The following is a 22,943-nucleotide window of genomic DNA, read 5'->3' as shown; positions in this document are numbered from 1 at the left end:
AAAGTAGTGGGCGGTATGCACTTTTAACTTTTAAAAGTCGGTATGCCTGACTTTTAACAAGGGGCACTGGTCCTTTTCCACGGGGGATGCCAAGCTGCTGTGGAAACAGGGTGGCTGGGGCTGCTCTGCGAAGTGTGCACGGGAAGGGGGGTGCAGTTTTAATAAGGTTTGTGTGTCCTCCCTGGGAGGTGACCAGCCACCCCACCGGGATCGAGGCCCCACAAAATATGTGGGTTGGGACATTCGGTGTTGGTGAGCTTTGGGTCAGTCTTCTGGGGAAGGGGACCGCAGCACTGGGGCTGAGTCAAGCATGGGGTGGGGGGGCAATATAAGCAATTTAGGTCATGTCAGTGCAGTGCTGGTTTCCACAGGTGACTGTGTGTTTATGCTGAGGGGCAAGGGAGGGAAATGGTGTCTTCCATGGCCTTTGTTTCTGGAGGGATCTCCCTATGATCCCTGCCTCTCCAGATACGTCTGAGATGAGTAAATAGCTGTCCCTCCTGTATGCCCCAGGCTTTTTTCAAACTGCTGCTTTGGAGTTAGGACATGTGCAGGCTGTTTGTTGTGATCTCTCTTTAAGGGCAGACACTCAGCTTCCTAATGCCCTCCTGGCTCTCCCAGAGCCTAACTGCTGATTTTTTTTTAATTCTAGGTTTTTAATTCCTGCTGGTTGTAAGAACTCATGAAATTCGGCCTCTCTCACTTTCAAAGCCAAATGCTGTGGGGATTCATCTCCCCCATGGGGGCTCCCCGGCATGAGAGTCTGTTTCTTGCCCTCCTGCCTGCCCCTGGCTCCCTCCCGACTGTGGTCAGCCGGGGCCATTTTAGCTCCTGACTGCATCTTTGCCCTGCCCACCCCTCTTTGATGTGGCCTCTCCTCTACCTTTAGCTGTGGAGTTTGTTCTGGGAGTCTTTGGGTCATTTTCTGGGTCATTTCTGCTGATGTGAGTGTTTTCTAGTTGTATCTGTGGGACAACATGAGCTTAGGATCCTCCTATTCCACCGTCTTCCCAGCCTCTCCCTAGACCACCTTCCTCTTACTTGCTCTTGGTTACCAACCCGCTCCCCAGAGATGGTTCTGGATCGGACCCCTCAGGCACCACCCCAGCTTCCCCTTTCCTGGCTCCTCAGTCTTCAGTCTGCCCACTCTCCCAGCTCTTCCTGGGCAGCACCAAGTACTGGATGTTTCTGTCTTGGGGATCTCCACGAACAGATGTTTTTGTGATCTCAGTTCCAGATTTGCAGGAATCTCCAGAATCTCCAGATTCTGCTTTTTTTTTTTTTTTTTTTTTAGAGAGAGAGAGAGAATGAGCAGGGGTGGGGCAGAGAGAGGGAGGGGAAGAGTCCCAAATAGGCTCCGACAGCGTGGAGCCCAGTGCAGGGCTTGAACTCACAAATCACGAGAACATAACCTGAGGCAGAGTCAAAAGTCAGGACGCTTAACTGACTGAGCCACTCAGGTGCCCCGTCTGCTTCTCATCTTACCATCTGCATTTGACCTGCTGTTGTCTCCAGGCATCCCCACTGACTCCTGAGGTCTCCTGAGGTCAGCAGTGACCCCCACCACCAGCTGGTCAGTGACTGGCGGTCAATACACCTGCCCTTTCCTTGGCTTCTGTGAAACAACTTTCTTCTGGTTTTGTGAGGCATCCTCCACCTTAGATCTCTGTAGACGGGTCCTCTGACTTCCCATGGTTCTGTCGGTAGCGAGATGCCCCTTTGTGTGTGTGTGTGTGTGTGTGTGTGTGTGTGTGTGTGTGTGGTGGGGCACACGGTAGGCGGCACACCGCATGTGCTCTCTTGTACAGGCGCGCCTCATTTTACTGTGCTTTGTAGACGCTGCTGTTTACAGACTGAAGGTCTGTGGCAACCCTGTGTGGAGCAGGTCAGTTGGCATCAGTAGCAGTTGCTCACTCTGTCTCCCTCTGTCACATTTTGGTGATTCTTGCCATAGTTCAAGCTTTTTTATTATCGTTATAGTTGGTATAGTGATCTGTGATCAGTGATATTTGGTGCTGCTGTTGTGATTGTCTGGGGGCACGTGACCCCCGCCGGGTAAGACGGCGAACTTAATTGACACGTGTGTGTTCTGACTGCTCTGCCAACTGGCTGTTGCCCCATCTGTCTCCCTCTTCTCGGGCCTCCCTATTCCCTGAGACACAACGGTGTTGAAATTAGGCCACTGATAAGCCCACAGTAGCCTCTAAGTGTTCAAGTGAAAGGGAGAGTCACACGTTTGCCACTTAAAATTTTTTTTAACGTTTTATCTATGTTTGAGAGACAGAGCATGGGTGGGGGAGGGGGAGAGAGAGAGGGAGACCCAGAATCCAAAGCAGGCTCTGAACTGTCAGCACAGAGTCCAGTGCGGGGCTCGAACCCACGAACCACGAGATCGTGACCTGAGCTGAAGTCGGACGCTTACCAACTGAGCCACCCAAGCGCCCCATGTCTCTTACTTGAAATCAAAAGCTAGAAATGCTTAAGCGCAGTGAGGAAGGCTTGTCAAGACTCAAGACAGGCCAAAAGCTGGACCTCTCGTGCTGAACAATTAGCTGCCTTGTGAATGTAGAGGAAAAGTTCTTGAAGGAGATGAAAAGTGGTATTGCGGTAACCACGTGAATGAGAAGAAAGTGAAACAGCTTTTCCACTGATATGGAGAAAGTTTTAGTCATCTGGATAGAAGATCACACCAGCCACAACATTCCCTTAAACCAAGCCTACTCTGGAGCGAGGCCCTGACTCTCTTTAATGCTGTGAAGGCTGAGGGAGTTGGGGAAGCTGCAGAAGGAAAGTCTGAAGCTGGCAGGGGTTGGTTCCCGAGCTTTAAGGAAAGAAGCTGTTTCTGTAAAAAGCGCAAGGTGGCGAAGCGAGCGCCGACCCAGAAGCTGCAGCGAGCTGTCCAGAAGATCTAGCTAAGACAGTGAATGAAGGGGCTACGTTAAACCACAGATTCTCAGTGTAGACAGAACACCTTTCTGTCAGAAGAAGATGCCATCTCGGACTTCACAGCTGGAAAAAAGTAGTCAATGCCTTGCTTCAAAGCTTCAAAGGACAGACTGACGCCCTTTTAGGGGCTAATGCAGGCGGCTGGTGACTTTAAGTTGAAGCCAGTACTCATTTACCATTCCACAAATCCTAGGGCCCTTAAGAATTAACACTGAATCTATTCTGTGTTCTGCAAGTGAAAAACAAAGCCCAGGTGACAGCCCATCTGTTTACAACGTGGTTTCCTGAATGTTGTAAGCCCGCTCTTGAGACCTGCTCCTCAGAGAAAAAGATTACTTTTAAATGTTTTTTTTTTTTTTTAACATTTATTTATTTTTGAGACAGAGAGAGACAGAGCATGAGCGGGGGAGGGGCAGAGAGAGAGGGAGACACAGAATCTGAAACAGGCTCCAGGCTCTGAGCTGTCAGCACAGAGCCCGACGCGGGGCTCGAACTCACAGACCGCGAGATCATGACCTGAGCCAAAGTCGGCCGCTCAATCGAATGAGCCACCCAGGCGCCCCGAGAAAGATGACTTTTGAAACTGCTCGTTGACAACACACCTGGTCACCCAAGAGCTCTGATGGAGCTGCACAAGTTTAGCGCTGTGTTCCTGCCCGTTAACCCAGCACCCATTCATTCTACGGCCCGTGGATCAAGGAGTAATTTCAACGTTCAAGTCTTAATATTTAAAAAGCACATTTTGTCAGGCTATAGCTGCAGCAGAAAGTGATTCCTCTGGTGGATCTGGGAAAAGTAAACTGAAAACCTTCTGGAAAGAATTCCCCATTCTAGATGCCACCGGGAACATTTGTGATTCATGGAAAGAGGTCACATATCAACATGAGTAGGAGTTTGGAAGACGCCGATCCAACATCATGGAAGAGCTTGAGGGGCTCGAGACTTCCGGGGAGGCAGTCCCTGCAGCTGTGGTGGAAACAGCAAGACAACTAGACTCAGAAGTGGGGGCTGAAGACACGACTGAATGGCTGCATCTCAGGGTAAAACTTGAACGGTTGAGGAGTTGCTTCTTAAGGATGAGCAAAGAAAGTGCTTTCTTGAGATTCCTGGTGGAGACGCCATGGAGACTGGTGAAATGACAACAGTCATTTATGAAAGCTACAAGACTGTGTCATAAACTCAGTTGAAAAAACTGCGGTAGGGTCTGAGAGAATTTTGAAAGAAGTTCTATGGGTAAAATGCTATCAAAAGCTTTGCCTAAAACAGAAATCATTCATGGATGGGAGAGTCCATCGATGCGGCAAACTTAAGTGTTGTCTTATTTTAAGAAACCACCACGGCCACCCCAGCCTTCATCAGTCACAGCCCTGATGAGTCAGCGGCCACCACCATCAGACAGGACTCTCCACCGGCAAAAAGATTACCAGCCACTGAAAGTTCACGTGGTGGTTTGCATTTTCTTTTCTTTTTTTTTTTTTTAATGTTTATTTATTTTTGAGTGAGAGAGAGACAGCGAGAGAGAGCATGAGAGGTGGAGGGGCAGAGAGAGAAGGAGACACAGAATCCGAAGCAGGCTCCAGGCTCCGAGCTGTCAGCACAGAGCCCGATGTGGGACTCAAGCTCACAGAGTGCAAGATCATGACCTGAGCCAAAGTCAGAGCCTTAACTGACTGAGCCACCCAGGCGCCCCTGGTTTGCATTTTCAAGCAATAAAGTATCTTTTCATTAGGGTGTGTACGGCGTTTTGTAGACAGAATGCTGTTGCACACTTAATAGCCGACAGTGTAGTGTGAACATTTATATACACTGGGAAACCAAAAAGTTCATCTGACTGGCTTGTGATACTTGCGTTACTGCGGTGGTCTGGAACCGAGCCTGCGGGAATCTCCTGGGTTGCCAGCAATATCTTTTTCTCCCTCTGCACTGTGTCCGGGAACCGCCTGTGTGGTTCTTGAAACCTGTCATTGTGCCTCAGCTCCATGGCGCTGTGCTGTGAAGGTGCACCATTCAGCTAGCTGGGACCCTATGGATGAGCGTTCAGTTCCCAGTGTTTTGTTCTTATAAATACCTGCAGTGAGTAGCCTGCAGTGAGTAACACTATTTATTTCCTGTTTCTGGAGGTGAGGGGCTTTTTAGTACCGTTAGGAACCCATGATTTTCAGACATTTGATGTGTTTGCCTTCATCACAGATGTTTATTATAATAAGCAGTTTTAAAGATTAGAAACATAGGGGCACCTGGGTGGCTCAGTCAGTTAAGTGTCCAACTTCAGCTCAGGTCATGATGTCGCGGTTCGTGAGTTCGAGCTCCGCGTCGGGCTCTGTGCTGACAGCTCGGAGCCTGGAGCCTGCTTTGGATTCTGTGTCTCCCTCTCTCTCTCTGCCCCTCCCCTGCTCACACTCTGTCTCTGTCTCAAAAATAAACATTAAAAAAAAGAATTTAAAAAAGAATATTAAAAAAAAGAAACATAAAATACAATTAAGGCAAACATGTCAAAGTGCCGGCTACGCCCAAACTTGAAGACCAGCAAACCCAGCCCTCTCGAGTTGGTCACCGTGTGGTGCTATTTGCTGGCCAAGTCTAAGCGCACACGTCGGGCGAGTAATGCCCCAAGACAGCGCTCTGCCCCAGCCCCTGACCCCAGACTGGCTTCCTTGTCCGGGGACGCTCTTTCCGTTCCACCGGGTGGGAGGCCCACGTCCTCCGGGACCCGCCGATCCAAGTTGCGTTCGTTCCACTGATGGCCTAGAAGGGATGCTTTTCCACTGCGCCTCCCCTCCTGTCCTCACCTGTGATGATGTCCACATGACTCTTCTGGAAACGCATCCAGGAGTTCCAGGCCCAACTTTTTGTTAACAAACTACCGTACTGTCAGTCCTACTGTATACACTTAGGTGTATATATAAATGCTTTTGATTTAAGAGCAACGTGGGCTGCATATTAGGTTGTAAAAAGATACTTATTTGTAGATTCGAACAATTTCTCTAAAGTAGTAGAAAAAATGAACTAAATTTCAAATTAATGTTCCCATTAAATATTTTTGTTGAAATCTAATGAACATAGACTCCTCGGGGTTCTCTTATATTGAAACAGGTCTAACATATGGACAAGGATAGAAACTAATGCAAGGATCCACAGTGTAGCTTTATTATTTTTTTTAAGTAACCTCCACGCCCAACGTGGGGCTTGAACTCACAACCCTGAGACCAAGGGCTGCAGAGCCAGCCCGGCACCCCCTCCCCCGTTTAGCTTTGTTAAACCCTCATGCTGTCAGCTTTGTCTCTGATCCTTGTAAGAACGAATCACTCATTATAAATAGAAAGGAGCCTCTGTTGCTCTCCTCCCTAGTCCTGCCCCTCCTGCCTCATGCCCCCTGTGCGGTGTTTGAACCAGGACTCCGAGACTCTCTAAGCCCGTCACCAAGGATGTACAAGAATGGGCTGGCAGGTTTTTGCCACGCCTGGAGTCTCTGTGGCCAGCGTGGACGTGGTCTTTCCAGAGCCGGCCTGGTGGGAGAAGAGTCGGCTTTCAGCAGAGGGAGCTCAGCGAGGCTATGGCCTCTTTGGAAATGTCTTTTTTAACCACAGTGTCTGCACCCGCAGCCCCTCTGAGCTCTGGGATGGGGAGGGGACAGGTGGCTGCATCTGCCCACAGGCCCGCGTTCCCCCCATGCTGACAGCGCGTCTCCGTGTCGTCCGAAGCGTCCTGCTCAGCCTGGCCTGTAGGTGGTGGTGCCTGTTGCTTCCCAGGTGCTCTGGGGACAGAGCCAGCTCCGTGGCCCCCAGCAGCCCTGTAGGTTTTAGGGTGCAGTTTTGTGGGATGTGAGGTTTTCCGGGAACGCCACAGAATCAGACGAAGCAGACGTGCCGGCAGCTGAAGTGCATTGCTTTGAATTTAGTTACCTTGTTGTTATTTATAAGTGATCACTAAATAGGTACATTTTCAAAAGCCATGACAAGAATTCTCTTGATTTTATAGTTCTCTTTTGTTAAAGTTGGAAAACCACTCAACTCTACCTGTTGAAGAAGAAAACATAATTTTGTTGTTTTTAAAAACTGTATATTATAGGTGAATATTGTAGGTATTTTCCATTTGAAAGACATTCTTCTCTGGGGCATCTGGGTGACTCAGTCGGTTGACCATCCAACTTCGGCTCAGGTCATCTCACAGTTAGTGGGTTTGAGCCCCTCGTCGGGCTCTGTGCTGACAGCTCGGAGCCTGGAGCCTGTTCGGATTCTGTGTCTCCCTCTCTCTCTGCCCCTCCCCCGCTTGTGCTCTGTCTCTCTCTCTGTCTCATAAATAAATAAACGTTAAAAAAAATAATAAAAACAGTATATTGTATCCAGAACAAGGAGAATTAACCCTCTTTACTAGGATGTAAAACTATGAATCAGGGATTTATGAAGTAAAAACAGAATTTCAGTTTCTCCCTTTTGCATCAGCTAAATGATCACACATACTGATTTTAAATTGAGATCCATTTGATCCTTGCACAAAGGCCAGGAGGGCTGGCCGCCAGACGGGGTCTGGAGACGCATGCTGTTTGAACTGACCCCCCGCTCTGCGCTGTCCTGCAGCTTGGTGTTTGGAAGCCGGCTGGACATCCACTCGGGCGGGATGGACTTAGCTTTCCCGCATCACGAGAACGAAATCGCCCAGTGCGAGGCCTTCCATCAGTGCAGGCAGTGGGGAAATTATTTTCTGCATTCTGGTAAGTCGTGACTTCAGGTTGACTGTGCTCTATTTCGGTGCTGTCGCTTCTGTCACAATTGGAAAGACATAGCTCGGTGCGCAGGGGAAGAACCCGTCCTCCGTCGAGGTGTTGGAGTTTAAGTCCGCCGGATGTGAACTTCCTTGGATGGGACTGGAGTTACGAGGGCGGGAGGGCTGACTAGTGCGTGCAGAATGTGCTCCATCACCGGGGCAGCGCTGGCAGAGGCACTCTGCTGGCTGGCGCACGAGGCCAGGCCTCACTCACGCTGGCGTCCGTGACTGTAAGCCCTGAGGCTGCTTGGCCCAAAGCGTGTCCACTGCCACGTTTTCCGGTGGACAACGACTGCCCCCACAGTCGCCGCCACGTCTGCCGCTGTGCCCTGGAACAGCCGTCGTGGGTCTCTGCGACCCCAAGCCCGTTTCTGCACCTCCTTGGAGGAGCGTGCGGAGGAAATGCAGAAGTGGGGCTGGTGAGCTGTATGGTACCCGCTCCGGAACAGAACCCGGCAGGGGCCAAACTGCATTTCTGCCGGCGGTGTGCACGCTGGCGACTCCCTGGAGGGGACGGGAGCCCCGTGATGCTGCAGGGCCGGCCCGGTGGGTGCCTCAGAAGTGACCCCCGGAGCCCAGCGTAGCCCACAGTCAGGGGCCCACCCTTGGCTTCAGGAACCTCGGGAAATAGAGCCTCCCTTTGGCCTGGGGACTGGAGAGGAAGGCCCACGTCGAGTAAATGTGTGCAGAGCCTGTTGGGCAGGGAGCCTCCGTGGACCGAAGGGCCGTGTCCCACCCCGGGTCAGCTGGCTGGGGGCCTGACACCCCGTTCACACGTCACGGTCGTGCTCCTGGTCACTTAGTTTTCTCCTGTGCCCGTCAGCGAATGTGGGCCCGGGGACCAGAGGGGACGGCGGGCCAGCGCCCCTCCTGCTTCCCTCCAGGAGTCACTAACGAGGTGTTTGGGGGCCACAGAGAAGCAGGTCCTGTTCACCCCCAGTTTGGGAACAGAAAAGGGTTTTCGTTGCTGCGTTGTGACGACTGTGACAAACTATTAAGACAGCGGGTTCTCCGCCACTCCGCCGTCACCCCGTCCTGGAGAGACACTGGTGTCTCCTGATGCACAGGAGGGTTAACACCCCTCTTCTGAAGTAAGTGAACGGAAGAGGAGTAGTCGGATGTATTTCATTTTCTAAATATTGTCAATTAAAAAAAATGGGGGGGCCTGGGTGGCCCCGTCGGCTGAACGCCCCGACTCTTGATTTTGGCTCAGCTCATGATCTTATGGTTCGTGGGATCGAGCCCCGAGTCGGGCTCTGCACTGAGTGCGGATCCTGTTTGGGATTCTCTCCTTCTCTGCCCCCCTCCCCCGCCACGCATGCTCCCTCTCTCTCAAAATAAGTAAACTTGAAGAGAAAAAAAAATTTAGTTAAAAAAACTAATAAAAAAGCGTTTAAGTTTAGTTATAATCTCTACATCTGACAAGGGGCCCGAATTTGCCACTCTGAGAGCAAGTCACATGCCCTTCCAGCTGAGTCAGCCAGGTGCCCCGAAGAGAGTTTTAATTGTGTTTGGTATATATGTGTTCTATGACGTTATGTGTTTGAGGTCATAGTTGTTTGGAAGCTACACTTTTTAACCAGCTCTCAGAAAAACTGGCCTTGGGGCTCCCTTGTGCTCAGGCTCCTGTCAGAGAAGGCAGAAGCATCTTCTGCGGGAGAGGTGAGGCCCCCCACCCCCCACCCCCCACTCCCCCCCCCCCCGCCCCGGAAGGAAACCGTGTGAAAGCAGGGACTGAGAAGCTCCTGACGTGGACTCTTGTCTCCCATCACACACACACACACACACACACACACACACACACTCACACACACACACACTCACACACTCACACTCACTCACACACTCACACTCACTCACACACTCTCCCAGGCCCTTGAGAGGCCCGTGCCAGCACACCGCAGCACACAATCGGATCATTCGCAGAGACCCGCGCTTTGGAACCTCCGAAAACCGGCACGTATTGCCAGGCGCGGGGTCTGCAGAGCCCCGGGCTCTGTCCTTTCCTGGGGTGAGGAATCTGAGGGACAGGGCGGGGCAGACCTGACGACCTCGAGCAGGCGTGGCTGTGGGTTCCCTTTTCCTGGGGGGCCGAGCGTGGGCGAGGGTCTGGGGAGGGGGGTGGGGCACGGGCGAGGGTCTGGGGGGCACACTATCCACACAGATGCGGGCGTGTGCCTGCTGGGGATGCAGCGCAGCGTTGCGGGAAGTGGTGCCTGGCGCTCCGACAGAACCAGCCCTCTCCTCTTCTCCTCCCACCGGATTCGGCACAAATCACCGTTTTTTGTTTCAGGGCATTTGCACGTGAAAGGCAAAGAAGAAAAAATGTCCAAATCGCTGAAAAACTACATCACTGTTAAGGTAACCCTGCACCGCTGGCCTGTATGGAAGGGCCACCTCAGGTCTCTGACCCCCGTGCTCCAGGCCCTTGTCCCGTGGCCCCGACAGGTTTCTCCTACCTCCCAGCTTAACGTGCGGTCTGCGGGTGGAGGCGGCCCTACTCTGACACCCGGTGCCCTCTCGGGGCGGTGCCCTCCGCGTCCCCCTGCCCTCTCCGGGCGGCCTCCCCATGGATGCTGCCTAGCTCCTCCTGCGTGCTGGGACTCACGCCACCTTCTTGCCTGAGCCCCTTCCCGCACGCAACCCCGAGTCACACCTACCCCTATTCCTGTCCCACCACCAGCCTGCCGGCCTGTGGCTTTGGGGCTTCACTGCCTGCCGGCTTTGAAAGCCACCTGTTGAGAAAAGCATCACTGTGCCGTGGGGAGAGGGGCGGGAGGGGGCGTCCACACGAGTGGAAAGCAAGTGAGCCAACGGGAGCACTCCAAACACTTCGGTCTTCGTCTTTGGGGCCGTGAAGCCAAACACGGTTGTAATGGCAAATACTGAAGTGACAAGGACAGTTACCAGACCTTTGTCCCCTGAGTACCCGGCCCGGAGAGCTGTCCCCACCAGAGTTACGTTACATAGAGCCGGCCCTGTATCTGCGGTCTCACTCACCGGTGTCCAGAGGCAGTGACAGCCTCACGCTGTGCCACTGCCCTCCTGTCATCCCAGGGGATGCTTATTTCCTCACAAGAGGGGCGAGAATAGGACCAGAAGGTATGTCGACAGAGACAGAGGCCACGGGCACTTACATCACAGTAAGTTGCCACAGCCGTCCTGTAGTTGATCTCGTGCTGTGCCTCAGTTACAAGGAAACGTCGTCACAGGCGTGTTTGTATAGGTTAGACCAGTAAACACGGGGCTCGGTGCTATCACGTGTCCAGGCGTCCACGGGGCCTCAGAACGCACCCCCCGTGGACGGGGCAGGCTGGAAGCCAGAGCGGGGGTGCTCCTCATAAAAGCGTCTTTATCGACTCCTCTTTAGCAGGAGTATTCACTCTTAGACACGTTTTCCTGCAGAAAAGTTACACACTTACACGCTCACCACACAGGTTCAAGAGTTATCATTTTTCCTGCACCTAAGGGAGTGGTGGGCGTGTGTGCACGTGTGTGCACATATGCATGGTGTACGTGTGTCTCATCACCACTGTCGTTGAACCGTTCAACACCGCAGACGTCACGACCCTTCCCCATCCTGCCCGCACTCCCGAGGACAAGAGTGACACGTCAGCAGTGGCTTCTCAATACCAGTTCCCCAGTCTGCGTTCTGACTTTTCCACGTGTCCAGTGTCCCTTAGAGCCAAGACCCGGTGAACCTTCGCGTGCTGCGTTTGCGGGCCGTGTCTTTCCAGGCTGCTCAGGGGAAATGCTCCGTGGTGGGAAGGCACGGCACCGAGTTCCCGTCGTAACCGGTCTGCGGGTACAGCGCGGTCGTGCTGACTGCCCTCGCTGTCGGGCTGGACGGCTCTGCCGCTTCATCGTGCGCAACCGACACCCTCCCCGTTGAGCATCTCCCCGCCCGGCCCGGCCCCGGCATTCCGCATCCGCTTTCTGTTCCCACGATGGGGGTGTTCCGTGGACCTCGCGCCAGCGCAGACAGCGTTCATCCCGTTGTGGCTGTTTCACTGGGCACCGCGTTCACATGTCACCGTAGCGGGTGACCGGGGCTCCTCCCTCCTTACACGCAATTATATCCTCCTGTTGTTTGGTTGGCTGGGTTGTTTGGGCTTCTGATCGACAACAGCCTCTCCCTGTGGTGTTGACCTTTTTGAAGGGATGAGGCCAGTTTTGGTGAATGGCCCACGTTTTGCATGTCTGTGGTGTCCTGTATCATACATATGTCCTTTGCATATCTGTGGTTTCCTGTCTTTCCTCGTAACTGGAAGCGAGGCCTCAGGCCTGATTCGGTTCAGGTTCAATCTTTCTGGTGGGAAACTTCCTCCGTGGTGCTGTGGGCTTCACGCAGCATCCCTCCGGGGCCACAGCGTCAGGCTGTCCTGCTGGTGACGCTGGGCTTGACTGCTCGGGTAAGGGATGGCCACCAGTGGAAATTCTTTTTTCTTTATTTTTTTAGTATTTTTTAAATTTTTAAAAAAATGTTTTTGTTTATTTTTGAGACCGAGAGAGACAGAGCATGAGCAGGGGAGGGGCAGAGAGAGAGGGAGACACAGAATCCGAAGCAGGCTCTGGGCTCTGAGCTGTCAGCACAGAGCCTGATGCGGGGCTCGAACTCACAGATTGTGAGATCATGACCTGAGCTGAAGTTGGATGCTTAACTGACTGAGCCACCCAGGTGCCTTTTTTCTTTCTTTTTTAAAGTTTATTTATTTTGAGAGAAAGAGAACAGGGGAGGGGCAGAGAGAGAGGGCAACACAGAATCAGAAGCAGGCTCCAGGCTCCGAGCTGTCAGCACAGAGCCTGACATGGGGCTCATATTCACAGACTGTGAGATCATGACCTGAGCCGAAGTCGGACGCTTCACTGACTGAGCCCCCCAGGCGACCCTCTGACAGAGAGGTTCTCTTTCATGAGCATGGAGAACTGGCGAGGTGGTCTGCATGGGGCGTCCTCTTCCCAGACCACCTCCAGTCTGTGGTTTTCTCATGCTCTGGTGGCTTCGCCCCATCATGCATGTCTCTGGTCCCTGCAGAGCACGCTATCTTGTGCTGTTGTCCCCGTCACACTCCCTGGCTGGCAGTCCTTTTCAGAGACAGGGGCTTGTCTGTTCTTTTTTTGGTACCACTAGGAATTAAGCTTTTATTTTCACTCTGTGTATTATCAATTCAGTCTTCATTCTTTTTGTGCTGAAATTATTCCAGCTCTGGCCTGGGCAGGGGGGAGGGGTGGGGAGGAGGCTCCTTCTTCCGGGGGAAATGCCCCGCGCATCCTGGCTTTTGGCCCTGTTTCCCGTTGCGTCCTGCCGCAGTGCTGCCACTCCCCCCAAGGAGCTCGCTGCCTTTGCGGGAAGATGGAATCTCGAACCAAGATCTGGATGCTCGGTGTGTCTACCGCAAGAGTGACATTGTTTCCAGGCCTCTTCAGGGGACAGAGCTGGTGGAGATGAACCCATGTGCATGTAGTTGGTCCCTGGAGTTCATTGTGAACTATCCAGTCCAATGCTATAGGACTTTCTGGTTTTAGCTCTTTTCCCTCTTTATGAAAAATCTTGTTTCCTTACAACAGCACATCAACTTCATGCTTTCTCTTAAAATTGACATATTTAAAATGTTAATACCAATAGTCATATTAATGGTAAAACCACTGAGTGAAGTTAAAGTTTCCTTGCAATTCTTGTTTTTAAGAACAGCTTTATTGAGATGTAATTCACACATCAGAGGATTCACATTTTTTTTTCATTTTATTTATTTTAGAGAAAGAGAGCACACACGGGGGAAGAAGGACAGAGAGGTAGAGAGAACATCCCAAGCAGGCTCTGTACTGTCAGCACAGAGCACAACATGGGGCTTGAACTCACAAACCATGAGATCATGCCCTGAGCTGAAACCAAGAGTCAGACACTCAACTGACTGAGCCACCCCAGGATTCACCCTTTAAATTGTATTATTTGGTGGTTCTCAGTGTCTTCAGTGGCTGCACCAGTCTGTGTTCCCACCAACGGTACACGAGGGTTCCTATTTCTTCTCCACGTCCTCGCCAACACCTATCGTTTCTTGTGTTGTTGATTTTAGCCACTCTGACAGGTGTGAGGTGGTGTCTCATAGTGGTTTTGATTTGCATTTCCCCGATGATGAGTGATGAGCATCTTTTCAGGTGTCGGCCATCTGGATGTCTTCTCTGGAGAAGTGTCTATTCATGTCTTTTGCCCATTTTTGAATCAGGTTGTCTTTTGCTCTTCATAGATTTTGGATACTCACCTCTTTATCAGATACACAGTTTGCAAATGTTTTCTCCCATTCCGTGGGCTGCCTTTCTGTTTTGTTGATGGTTTCCCTTGCTTGGTAGTTGGATGTGGTTGCCTTTTCCTTCTGTTATTACCAGGAATTAGTCCCAGAGACTGAATGCTGTAGAAAGACTACAGATTTCTACTCAAAGTACTATACTCTACAGGCGCCACCCCCCTAAGGGGGTAAAAATTCTGAATGGGAGGAAAACCCCTTTAAAATAAAATCGTAGGGGCACCTGGGTGGCTCAGTTGGTGGAGTGTCTGACTCTTGATTTTGGCTCAGGTCATGATCCCAGGGCTGGGGGATTGAGCCCTGCTCAGCATGGAGCCCGTTTAAGACTCTCTTCCTCTGCTCCCTCCCCTGCTCATGTTCTCTCTCTCTAATATAAGTAAATAGTAAAGTAAAATAAAAATAAAATCCTACCATCCTAACATCTTAAAACCCTTTTTGGAGTGAAATAGAGAACATAGCTACCCAGAAATATACGAAAATGGAAGGGAGGCTGTCTTTGTTTAGAGACGTCAGAGAGCTTCATCAGACATAAAATGGCTGTATTACCACAGAGTCTTTAAATGTTTTCACTAAATGCACAAATACAAGCATAAAGTCAGCAGGGAAGGAAAGGTACCCAGTTCACAGAAAACACAGACGTGTGCAGAACAGGTGCGTTCTGGGTGCGGCCGTATTGGGACCCAGGAGATGCACCGCTTTGCTCTGCTGCAGACCACTCCCCACGACTCCCACTGCACACACCCGACATCTGGCAACATCTTGGGAAGAGAACACAAGCAGCAGTAGCAACAACAAGGAACTGAAGTGAAGGCGGGGGGTGGGCGGCGCGGGTCCCCTGACGCCAGCTAGCAAGGAAGCAGCTCACACCCGGCTGTAGAGCCGTGGAGCCTGTGCTTTTGGGAAGGAATTCTCAAGAAATGGCCCCAAGCTGAGGGGACCCCGCGCGGGAAGCCCGCCCCCCTGGCCCCCGCTCTGCAGGCGCAGATCCAGACGGGCACTTGGGTCCACCAGGGCCGCACACGGGAGCTGTGACACCAGGGGCCTGTGCCTCAGCCGCCCCGCTCACACAGCCTCACAGACCGCAGTGGGGAAGGGACCCAGAAGTAAGACCTAAGTGGGGCGCAACTTGGAGCCCGCAGCAGAGCGGGGATCTGGTGTCATGTGGGCCGCTTGTCAGCTCTCCGTGCCTCATGTCTTTGTCACCGTGGTGGGGCAGACGCTGTTGTGACGCAGTGCAGCTTAGCAGTTTGTGATGAAGTCGTGGGAGCCTTCCAGTAGGTTCTGCCATTGGCAGTGTAGCAAGTACTCAGCATATAAGGGGCTACATCCACCCCCCATCCCCAGCCACCACAAGGCCGCGTCCTGTTATTGCCATGCGGGCCCCAGGAGGCCAGTGGTCATGTTAACCCAGGGGACAGGCTCTGCCACTGCCTCCAGGGAGCTGCCCACCGGTCCTCGTGCAGGGTCCCGGCCACCGCATCCCCCCCAGCTGTGACATGCGGGTCCCTATGGCCAAGGGAAGGCCAGAAGCCACTGCTAGATGTGGAGCGGGAGAAGGGCTGAGAGAGTCTCCTTTTGCTCATGCAGAGTCCACGATGCAGGGACATTTGACCCAAACCCCACGTTGTCAGAGGGTCCCGTTGGAGCCGGCCTGTCCTCGGGGCCACTGCTGGTCATCGGTGTGGGCCCCCGTGGGCTGGGTATGAGTGTCCCAGGCAGGCCAAGCGGTGCCCAGTGGCCTGTCTTTGCATCCCTGCCTTGTGAGGTCGCCGAGTGCCTCTCACCGGCCACCACAGACAGGGTTTGGGGTTGTTTTAACAACTTCTACAACAGGTTCTTGGGTCATCTGGGTGGTTCGGTGAGTTAAGCATCTGACTTTGGCTCAGGTCATGATCTCACAGTTCATGAGTTCGAGCCTCGCGTTGGGTTCTGTGCTGACAGCTGGGAGCCTGGAACCTGCTTTGGATTCTGTGTCTCCCTCTCTCTCTGCCCCTCCCCTGCTCCTGCACTCTCTCAAAAGTAAATGAACATTAAGAAAAAATTAAAAAGAATTTAAATGACAGGTTGTTAGTTTTCCTCAGTTTAACCAGGGGCAGAGTATCCTCTGAGAACACGAGCTGGGTGCCCGCCTCGCTGCATTGCGTCAGGGAACAGCCTGTGGGAGGGTGAGTTGGTCTCTGCCCTCGGTCTGACCCTGGTCCTGGCCTGTTTTGATGTCCCAGGCAGCTTCCGCTCCTGGGACCCCTGCCATCATGGGGCCTGGAGCTGTGCCCATCCTCTCGGGACCGTGTCATGGCAAGGGGCTCCCAAGGTCAACATCGGTGTGGACCCCCTGCGTCAGCGCAGAGCAGGGGGCCTTCCCCGCAGACGCAGTCTGAAGGGAAACATGTAGGGAACATGCAAATAGGGTGGAAACAAAACCAAGCTGTCCATAAAAACTCCGACACCTTGGTAAGTGGGGTCGGCTCACAAGGACATAGCGCACGTTATAATATCCGGGTTCTCCCTGATTTCTCTGCCAGGACTTCCTGAAGACGTTCTCCCCCGACGTCTTCCGGCTCTTCTGCATGCGAAGCAGCTACAGGTCAGGTGAGGCCGCGGCTGGGGGCCGAACCCAGTGGCTTGAAGGACCCACACTCAGGCTGGAGAGGAAGCACAGCCTTGTCAGTGTGGCTGCCCTTGTGCCTGTGGGTTTGGGTTCTGAGTGCAAGCCCAGCGCTCAGCCAGAAGATTCTAGAAGCTTGTGTCTTGGAGGCTGTGGGTTCTCCAGTCAGCCCCTGCTCTGCTCTGTGTGGGTTGGATGGGGTGCCCCAGTGACCCCCTCCCAGGTGGAGAGTGCGTTCTCACTGTAAAACGCTGAGTTTGAGGGCCTGTCCTGAAATACAAGCCCTGTGTCCCCACCGCCGACTGATCCCCCAAGCAGTGGTTCGGGGCCCAGGATCTCCTGTCCACAGGAATGAACCCCTCGGCCAGGCGTACTGGGGGTGGTTCTCCATGTCTTCCAAGGTGGGGAGGCCCGGGGTGGGGCGGACCCTCGTGGTCCCAGGGGGGCGGCGGTATCCGCATCTGCTGCTTCACTTCTGGCTGCAAAGTGCAGTGGCTCCCCAGGTGACCGCACGTGTCCCCTCCGCAGCCGTGGACTATAGTGACGGCACCATGCTGGAGGCCAAGCACCTCCTTCTGGCGGCAGCCGCGTTCATCGAGGACGCCCGGGCCTACATGAAGGGGCAGCTGGTGTGCGGCCCCGTCGGGGAAGGCCTGCTGTGGGAGAGGTAGGTGCCCCCCATCCGCCCCAGGGTCCTGGGTGCTCAATGTGGGGCTGCCGAGAGGGCAGAGGCTTCTGGGGGCTGATGCGGCAGGCGCCTCGGGCGAGTGGTGGTCCTGCTGGGGAGGGACGAGGACGCCCTCGGGGCGGCTGTGCAGGGGTGGGTGACACCTGTGCCCGGACGGGGCGCTCACTGGTGTGCTGGTGAGTGACGCACAGGGGTTCCAGGCGCCTCGCTCCGTGGTTCGGTAGGGCTGGTGGGTGCGAGGCCGAGTGGAGGGGGGTGGCCTCGGTGGCTGAGCTCAGACCTGATCGGGAGTCGACCTGCCGGTCTGCATGAGTGCGTGTCCCCCGCCCCCTGCTGTTGCACGCGGGTGTCTGTGATCACAGGACAGCCGAGGTAAGTATTAAGCAGGAGACATGGGGGGACCCCCGACCCTCCACGTGGAAATCGCCTGGTTTTGCTGCTTCGTTAAGTGGTTAGATGTGTTCACAAGACCAGGGATTGACATCAGAGATGGAAAGGAGCTGGAAAGACCCAGGAAACTGGGGAAGTGCTTGTCTGGTTAGGAGAAAAAGCAGCAAAGCCTGGAGCACTGGGACAGGCCGGGGGGGGGGGGGGGCGCCATCAGCAAGACTCGGCAGCCGTCTAGATGGCGGGTACAAGGGACAGGTGGACACCCTCTTTGCCTTGGGCGCTCCTCACTACTGGGCCTGGTGGAGGGAGGGGGTAGAGGCCATTCGGCACTCTGGAGGCCGGGTTCTGCTTTGTGACAGAGAGCCCTGATTGTGGCCTGTTCCTCGCTTCCTGTCACTCAGGCCAGGCTGGAGAGCAGCCACTGCCCCACCATCCAGGGCCGCAGGCCCACCAGAGGGGCGAGTGTCCAGGGGCTTTGCCGCCCCAGTTCAGGGCTGCTTACGATGCCGGAAAGGGTCCTGGGGCTCCACCTGCTTGGAAATCGGGGAGTTCGCAGGAAGTGGGGGGATGTCCAGTAATGGTGGACAACAGGGAGCCCGTCTTACAGACAAAGCTTCAGTGTGTGAGGCAGTAGGCGTGCAGGAGAGGGGAGGGCCAAGGGGCACCTGCACGTCCTTGCCATGGCTGGGGGGGGGGGGGCGGGAAGGAGGTGGACTGTCACGGAGACTGCACTGGCTGGCAGGGCTGTCACAGCAGAGGGACGGAGGTGGAGAGGCTGCAGCCAGGTGTGGGGAGCAGGACACACTCAGAGCCTGGGGGAGGTGGGGGCAGGCCCTAGGGGCCATTGGATCCCAGACGTTCTGACCAGCTGCCCACAGACCGGTGTGGCTCACGGGGTGGGGGCAGGGCACAAGCTGCTGTGGCCTGCTGGGACTGCGTGACCCTGAGGTGGCCTGTCGGGGCCTGAGGCTGCCCTCCCTCTGAGGGAGGCCAGGCTCTCACCGTGGGACCAGGTGCCCTGCCTGCAGGCTCCTGGGCAGGGGGGTTGACCTCGTGCTGTCCTTCCCTCCAAGATGCCCAGGCCACTGCTGTGTAATGCGGGCCGAATGCGGCCTGGCCTCTCGGGAACACTGCCTTTCCTACCACCGCGTTCCTAAACCCTTACGAGCTGCCCACACGCACAGGGGTGTTCAAACCTGGGTTTTAGGGGCTTTCTCCCTCTGAATTCTGGGGTAACATGACGATTCTGGGCTAGTCTTACCCCGTTCTCAGGAGGGGCGTCTGCAGTGGGGAGGGCCCTGTGCTGGGCAGGGCGGGGGTGCTGAGGAGCACCCGTGTCTCTCCAAGGCTCCGCCACACCAGGGAGGCTGTGAAGGCTGCGCTGGCAGACGACTTTGACACACCTGCGGCGGTGGATGCAGTCATGGACCTCATCCACCGCGGGAATGGACAGCTGCAGGCACGCACTAAGGTAGCCCCAAGCACACGACCGTGGCTCTTTCCCTCGGCGGGAAGGCAGGGATGCCACCCTGCCGCCTCCTGGAGTGGCCCCCAGGCCTCCCCTGACTTCCGGGAGCTGCCCTGTCCTGCACGGGACCCGCCCTCCCAGAGCAGGGAGGTCGCACACACGGACAGGCAGCATCACGTGTTTGCCGATACAGAAGTACCTCCTGATCCCCCCGTTTGCTCAGGGGAACTCGGGGAAACCCGAGTTTGATGGGATGTGAACTAGGACATTGGGGGAGGCTGTGTGTTGGGACCCCAACTGTGCCTACCCCACCCGGCCCATCTTTGGGCCTTGGCAGTAATCCCCTTGGTGAGGCTCTGTCCCCATGAGCCAGTGACCCCTCAAGGACCCACCTGCTGAGAGCATCACACCGGGGATTAGGTTTCAACATCCAACTTTGGGGGACACAAGCATTCAGACCTACCAGATCCCTGTGTTACAGACGGGTAGACTGAGGTGCAGGGGTGACGTGGCTTCCCCGTCGTGCGGTGGGCTGGTGAGGGGCAGCTCTAGGACTGAGTCTAGAATGTCCTCCCGGCACGAGGACCTAAAGCCGGGACCGGCGGGGACCTTCCAGGTCTCTGTTCCATGTCACTTCCTGTGCTTTGAAAGCGCCCCTTTTGGGTGATCTGCCCCAGGAGCCCAGTGGTCCCAGGAGTCCTGCCGTGTTTGGCTCCATCGTGTCCTACATCGAACACTTCTTCGAGACCGTCGGGATCTCTCTGGCGGACAGACAGGTACACCTTTCTCTTTTCAGGCCTCACTTGTAGGATTAGGACTATGTGCAGGAACCACTGACTTTTCCCCTTTTAAAATGTTCATTTCAGTGGATAATTGTGTTGAATTTATTTACGTGCTTAAAACACGTTCTTTAAAAAGAGAAGAGGCTTAGAGCTAGTATCTTCCTTCCGGAAGCCGCCAGGAGCCCACGCGGAACGAGCAGCCCATTGGCTGCAGACTGCCTGCTGTCACTTCTGCACGCGTGCTCCTGTGTGGTGTTGACTTTGTAAGACTCAAAACGCAGGTAGTTGCACAGAGGACGTTTTTCCTGAGCCTTCTGAGAGTAAGCTGCCTGCCGAGCCCCTCGGTGTCTCCTGCCCCCCTCCCCCGCCCCCCCCCCCCAGCCTCCTCCTCAGGCAGCCTTCTGCACACACCCCCTCCAGGGCCCCACCTCCACGGCACCCTCCCCACGCTGTCCTGCCTGATGGCTTCAGGACTGCAAGACTAGGGAAGGAGGGGAAAGGTCAGGGCTGCAGACAGGTGTGACCGTCACACGCGTGCTGGGATCTCTCTTCCCAGATTGTGCTGTTGAGTAAGAAGAGGCCTGCCTGGCCCAGCCCTCATCAGAAAGTGCTCCCTCACCTTCCCTGCCTCGGCAGCGGATACCGGCTCCCACTTGAGGCTCACGTTTTTGTAGTCGGAAAATCGTCTTTTACTGCAGAAGCAGTAACTGAAGATAGTATAGGTTCCAGAAGCTTGACCCCAGAGTCGTGAAATGTGTAATTCACACATGTGAACAGCTGCTAGGATCCCCTCCCATAAGGAAGAAGCTGTGTCGGGGGAGACAACTTCTGGCAGCTTCAGATGCATGCGATCTGCTGAAATTTCTCCCCTGGGCGCGGGGAGTGTTGGCCAGTGTGCGAACCACGTGCGAGGTCTATGCAGTTTTGAGTATCTGGTTAGAGGGAACAGATTCGGTTCCATTAGTCGGTATGGCGTGGACTTTCCGACTCTTGGTAATCACGTCTGTGCACTCGCAGCTCCTGGCCCAGCCGCCTGGCCTCCCGGGGACCCCTCCCTCCCAAGGACGTGGGTGGCAATGGGGAGCTCTGCCTGGTGACCCAGGCGTGCAGGCCAGGAGTGTGGAGAGGGGCCAAGGGCCCAGCCCAGGGAGGACGTGCTGCGCCCCCCACCCCAGGCACAGCCGCTTCCCGGCCTCACTAACCACGGTGTTCCCCTGGGTATAGTTTGTTCCAGGCGATGGCAGCCAGGCCGCTCTCCACAGCGTGGTGGAGGAGCTGGTCCGGTTCCGGCTCAAGGTCCGGCAGTTCGCGCTGGCCAGCGGAAAGGCCACCGGGGAGGCCCAGCGGCAGCAGCGGCTGGACAGGCAGCCCCTGCTGGAGGCGTGTGACGCTCTGCGCCAGGACCTCACCGCCCACGGCATCAGCATTAAGGTGAGCCACCACGGCCGGGGGGCACGCACACACAGAATGGTCCGAGCCAGACCCGCTGGGCCGATGGCGCTCGTGAGCAGAGGACCACCCCTCCCCCTGCCCTAGTGACACGAGGGACCCACGGGAATATGTACTGGGGAGGGGATGCTGCAGCTGGGGACGGATGCAGGAGCAGGTCCAGGCCCGTGGAAGCAGTGGGGTGGCAGTGAGCCCTGCGTCGCCCCCTCACGCCATGAGCTGAGGGAGTCCACTCAGCCAGAACCTTCTTCCTCTGCAGGACAGGAGCAGCACGTCCACGTGGGAGCTGCTGGGTCAGGACCACAGACCAGGGAGCTGAGGGCTCCCGACACAGTTCTGTAAAAGCTTTACATTAAAGTTTCCTATTGTAGCTGTTCAGTGAACATGGAAGTAAATCACAGTGACACCGTATGCCTGAAATGTGCATTCTTCATGGTGCCGATGGACAGGGGCGGTTCTCAAACCTCCTCGGCAACACTGGTCCTTGACGCTGGCCCTGTGCCCCCGGGTGACACCATGGCAGGACCCCACGAACCCTGGAGCCCCGACATCAGGACGCAGGTCTCACAGGAGTCAGGATGGAGTGGCCTGCACCTTGAGACCTGGGCATGCTGAACTAGGGGTGAGGACCCGTCCCTACAGTCCCTTCTGACTACACAAGTAACGTGTTAATCGTAGGCAACAACATAACCACTCCCGCAGTCACTGCTGCATTCACTCTGACCGTGGTCTCTTCACGCCGCATGTTAACCTTTTCAACCATGGTTCTCGTGTGCCATCCTTTGTGGCAGACATAATTGGGCCGTGCTCCAGGGGCCGATTCTGGAAGAGTCTGGATGCCAGAGTGAGAACAAGTCACAGGTAGGAGAGCGGGCGGGACATGGCCGTGTGGCTCATGGCATGGCTAAGCGTGTGGTCTCCCTGCTTTCAGTCTGTCTCTTCCCGCCCACCCCCGCAGGTCGTGGCTGCACCCCCCACCCCCCGCTGTCCCATACTGCCGAGATGGCATTTCCTGGGCCTGTGAGTGAGCACACGGCCACCTTCACTTCATCCCTGGCCTCCAGGACCCGAAAAGGCACCAGTGTCCCCTTCTCCCATTCATAACTAGACTTGCCTACAGTGACCCAGCTCGTGCAAATATACCCCGGGCAGGTATGCCTCTTACAAGGATACCAGAGTCCCTTTAGTACCTGGGGGTCACACTGTCCCCTAATGGCCGGAGGCTGACCTCGGCCCCCCAAATGTGCTCTGTGTTGCTAGCCTGCTCTCGGGAAAAGCACATCCCTAGCTGGAGCTAGTAAGTTCATACGGGTTTGTAAAAGCACAAGAAAGCAGTTAATTTTCATAACAGCCACTTGCCCCTAGCTACAGGAATTTTGAGCAAGAGGGTTTGTACTTAGAGCAAACCCATAAAAACCGTTGCTGTGACTACTACAGTTTATTTTCAGCAGAAGGAAAGGCCGAGTACATTTTAACAACGTTGGCGACAGGCTTTTACATTTTCATCTCCCTGCTGTCTGCGTCCTCACCTAGGAAAGGCGTCTGCTAA

The 22,943-nt window shown here is 54.8% G+C and overlaps 1 protein-coding gene across 4 annotated transcripts in view; it reads left to right on the top strand.

Moving 5' to 3' along the window:
• Window positions 1-21,805, top strand: part of CARS2 (cysteinyl-tRNA synthetase 2, mitochondrial) — a 44,889-nt gene extending 23,084 nt beyond the window's left edge. For 2 of the 4 annotated variants that reach the window (XM_019829552.3, XM_019829550.3), the window contains 8 exons: window positions 7,524-7,657; window positions 10,004-10,071; window positions 16,535-16,601; window positions 17,146-17,284; window positions 19,043-19,166; window positions 19,815-19,939; window positions 21,170-21,376; window positions 21,654-21,805. In XM_019829552.3, coding sequence (XP_019685111.2) covers window positions 7,524-7,657; window positions 10,004-10,071; window positions 16,535-16,601; window positions 17,146-17,284; window positions 19,043-19,166; window positions 19,815-19,939; window positions 21,170-21,376; window positions 21,654-21,750 — 961 coding nt within the window. In that variant the 3' untranslated portion in view covers window positions 21,751-21,805. Of the gene's footprint in view, window positions 1-7,523; window positions 7,658-10,003; window positions 10,072-16,534; window positions 16,602-17,145; window positions 17,285-19,042; window positions 19,167-19,779; window positions 19,940-21,169; window positions 21,377-21,653 lie in introns of those variants that run through there. The other 2 variants (XM_011280866.3, XM_045055883.1) reach the window with 2 other exon arrangements.
• Window positions 21,806-22,943: the final 1,138 nt, after the last annotated feature.

Source organism: Felis catus, chromosome A1 (genome assembly GCF_018350175.1).
Source record: "Felis catus isolate Fca126 chromosome A1, F.catus_Fca126_mat1.0, whole genome shotgun sequence".
In the NCBI taxonomy this organism is placed as follows: Eukaryota; Metazoa; Chordata; class Mammalia; order Carnivora; family Felidae; genus Felis; species Felis catus.
Note: the sequence above shows the minus strand (reverse complement) of the source record. Positions and strands in the feature narration are given on the sequence as shown.